At 36.7% G+C, this 3502-nt stretch overlaps 1 protein-coding gene across 1 annotated transcript; it reads left to right on the top strand.

Annotated features, from left to right (window-relative positions):
• The first annotated feature begins 501 nt into the window (after nucleotides 1-501).
• Nucleotides 502-3074, top strand: LOC145028699 (magnesium transporter MRS2-3-like). Its single transcript, XM_078977463.1, has 6 exons — nucleotides 502-973; nucleotides 1705-1908; nucleotides 1979-2107; nucleotides 2177-2355; nucleotides 2449-2638; nucleotides 2713-3074. Exons 1-6 carry the CDS (start codon nucleotides 542-544, stop codon nucleotides 3013-3015), a joined length of 1437 nt encoding a protein of 478 aa, XP_078833589.1. The 5' UTR covers nucleotides 502-541; the 3' UTR covers nucleotides 3016-3074.
• Nucleotides 3075-3502: the final 428 nt, after the last annotated feature.

The raw sequence follows: 3502 nt of genomic DNA, 5'->3' as shown, positions 1-3502 counted from the left end.
TAAGTAAAAAACAATTCACCAATTTCAAACTATGAATCTCCTAGATCTTTGAGATTTATTAAATTTTATCAATATCGTGTTTAATCTCAGATTATGCACTTCTATTTGTGATCGGCAGGCCGAAGATCACAAACAAGATGTGAATAACCATGCAAGCAGGTTTGGTACCCTCGATGTGAATTTTCAGTTAACCACACATGCTCCATTAAAATTGATAAATGATAATTTTCTAGATGCTACATATATTCATACTTTATTAGGACAATTCTCATATCTATCATACTACAAATATTTACGTCCAAAAACTTCACATCATGAAAAACATTATGATACATATTATAATTGAACCTAATATAATAAAAGTATCTTCTTTCGGAATATTAAAAAATTATATAAAAGATTTTCTGATAATAAATGTAAAAAACTATCAATGCTCTTATAAAATAAAGTATAAACTATAAAGAAAATGATAACAATACATTTTCAAAAACTTTAGACAAGTGAACTGTTGTCCTTTGCCATTTTTGCCAATAAAACCTCGATGAGGGGCCGTCGTCCTCCGCTGTCGAAAGACAATGCCGTCGATACCATCACAGAAGAAGACGACCCCGCTCGAACTGCCTCACATACGAACGTTGGTGGAGTGGCACTCAGGAAGAAGGCAACTGGAGTGAGGCACTGGCTCCTTCTTGATTCAATGGGTCAGGCCCAAGTTGTCGAGGCCGGTAAGCATACTGTCATGAGGCGAACGGGCTTACCTGCGCGCGATCTTCGTATCCTCGACCCTATTTTATCATATCCTTCCACCGTACTTGGCCGAGAACGGGCCATCGTCATCAATCTGGAGCACATTAAGGCCATAATTACGGCACATGAGGTGCTTTTGCTTAATTCCAAAGATCCATCTGTTGCTCCTCTCGTCGAAGAGCTCCAACGCTGTATCGTGCGGCATCATCACGCAACTGCATCTCAGGTCATTTAGTATATATATATATATATATATATATATATATATATATATATATATATATATATATATATATATATATATATATAGATACTCTCTAAATTTCTACATTCATCTCTGCCTTGTCTAGATAATAAGATTCACAAACGTTTTCTCATCTGTTATCCTTGTAGTTTGTAAAGAAATGATATTAAGGCTTCTGGATATGTAAAATTAGTAATTGGTTGAATTGAATTTGTTTGAATTAGAGATTGTATGATGTCCATATGATTTTCATTAATATATTTTGATATTTTCAGAATGCTGCTCTAATTTGATTGCAAAGTTTCCTCTATAAGCTGTTCCTATATAAACTGTAAGTACAGAAGGGTATGATTTTAGTTCACACAGGGTGATTGCAGAAGAATTGGGGTTGGTAGCACAACAAGGGATAGGATTACTATATATCTAGGAGAAAATTAGGTGGCAGTGATTGTGGGTAAAACCGTAAGAGGACATATGGTCATCTCCCTTCAAGTGCATTTGTTTAGGAAAAGTATACTTGGGTTAAAATTACATCAAGGAGTTGTAAACTTGTTATTCTGAGTAGTAGAAGTGTAACATTGAGTTAAGAAGTTTGCAGCTGTTATTCTGATTGTTAAAATGTAGAGCTGGTTAATAAGCATCAATAAATAAATAGAAACTAGCATGATATTCTTTTATCCTAATTATGTGATGTTAAAATGGCATTGTAACAGGAGGGAAGGGCAAATTATTTTGATACGGAGTGGAGAAATCTGTATGATCTGGGAGAGCCACAGTCAAAGGCCTCAACCAGCAGAGAGGTTACAGCCAACAGAATACATTCTCTTGATAGCAGAGATGGACTGAAACTCCTTCAATTTGAGTTCATTGCACTTGAGGCATGCCTAGAGGCAGCCTGCAGTTCCTTGGAAAAAGAGGTGAAAAGTTAAGGATTTTACCTGGTAAACTTGTTTCTTTTCTTATCTAGTTATCATCATCCTGAAGTAGGCAAGGACATTGGATGAAGAAGCGCATCCAGCATTGGATAAGTTGACCACTAAGATTAATACTCTCAATTTGGAACGTGTTCGCCAGATTAAAAGTAGGTTGGTTGCTATAACAGGACGTGTTCAAAAGGTTTGTATGTGCTTTGAATTTTGGTCTTAAGAGGTTTCATTTATGATGGATTGAGACTGATTTAATTAGGTTCGGGACGAGCTAGAGCACTTGCTTGATGATGATGAAGATATGGCTGAAATGTATCTGACTGATAAGATGGAGCAGCAGCAGCAACTCGACAATGCTTCGGTTAGCGAGCAAGCTGCTGTGGAACAAGTTCTTCGGTCACAAATGGAAGATGATGATGATGATGATGATGATGAGAGGTTCACATGTATCTTTTTCAACATCTTGCTTGTGATGCTATAGTTTCAATCATTTCTGATAGTTGTATGTGTGTAACTGTATGGTGATATCAGAGTTGCTAGTATGAAAGCCAATGAAGGTGATATTCAGCAGGACCAATTTGTTGGAGGCAGAGATAGTCGTGGGACCCGAACTAGCAATGCACGAAGCGTTATCAACAAGCACCATGATGTTGAGGAACTTGAAATGTTGTTGGAGGCCTATTTTGTTCAGATTGACGGTACACTGAATAAATTATCGACGGTATACATATATCCAACCCATCATCAGACATCAATCATCATTTTCCTTAATGATAAATTTGCAATTGTGTATAGCTGAGGGAGTATGTTGACGACACGGAAGACTACATCAACATCATGTTGGATGACAAGCAGAACCATCTTCTGCAAATGGGTGTAATGCTCTCAACCGCGACTCTTATAGTAGGGGCACTCGTGGTCATGGCTGGAGCCTTTGGAATGAACATTACCATTGAGCTTTTCAATGGTGACACCCCTTCTGACAAGGAAACTGGTATGCGCAAATTTTTATTCACTGTTGGTGGTGGTACCACCGGTGGCATCTTCTTGTATGTTATTGCTGTCGCTTGGTACAAGAACAAATGGCTTCTAGACTGATCAGATTCTTCTTCAACCCATAATTACATTACTTAAAAAAAAACCTTGCCCGTTTGCTACATGGCATGATACATACGGCTTAAAGAAAACGTACCACAGGCCACATGGTATTTAGTAACTCTAGTTATCTACTACACCATCATTGTGGTCTTCTGGTTTCTATTTAGAAAATAAATCATGTTGTCTACCGTCATACAAAAATATGTGCAACAAGCACCAATATCTGGTTTTCCTACTTAAGTGAACGTTTAGCCAGTCTTTATTTAGGTGACTGTTTGTAACATCCTAATCTTATGGATTACCACCCTTATTTTTTATAATAATTTTGCAGGATGTTGGGTAGGTCGTAAAACAATCTATATTATATATTTGGTTATATGTTGTTTTTATATAGAATGCCAAGTCAAATCTATTTACATATTTCACAAAGATGGCATATGCAAAATATATTTCCAACAATGTAAGGTTTCATAGACCAAAGTATAAA

This window comes from Lactuca saligna, chromosome 2 (genome assembly GCF_052625555.1).
Source record: "Lactuca saligna cultivar CGN05327 chromosome 2, ASM5262555v1, whole genome shotgun sequence".
In the NCBI taxonomy this organism is placed as follows: domain Eukaryota; kingdom Viridiplantae; phylum Streptophyta; class Magnoliopsida; order Asterales; family Asteraceae; genus Lactuca; species Lactuca saligna.
Note: the sequence above shows the minus strand (reverse complement) of the source record. Positions and strands in the feature narration are given on the sequence as shown.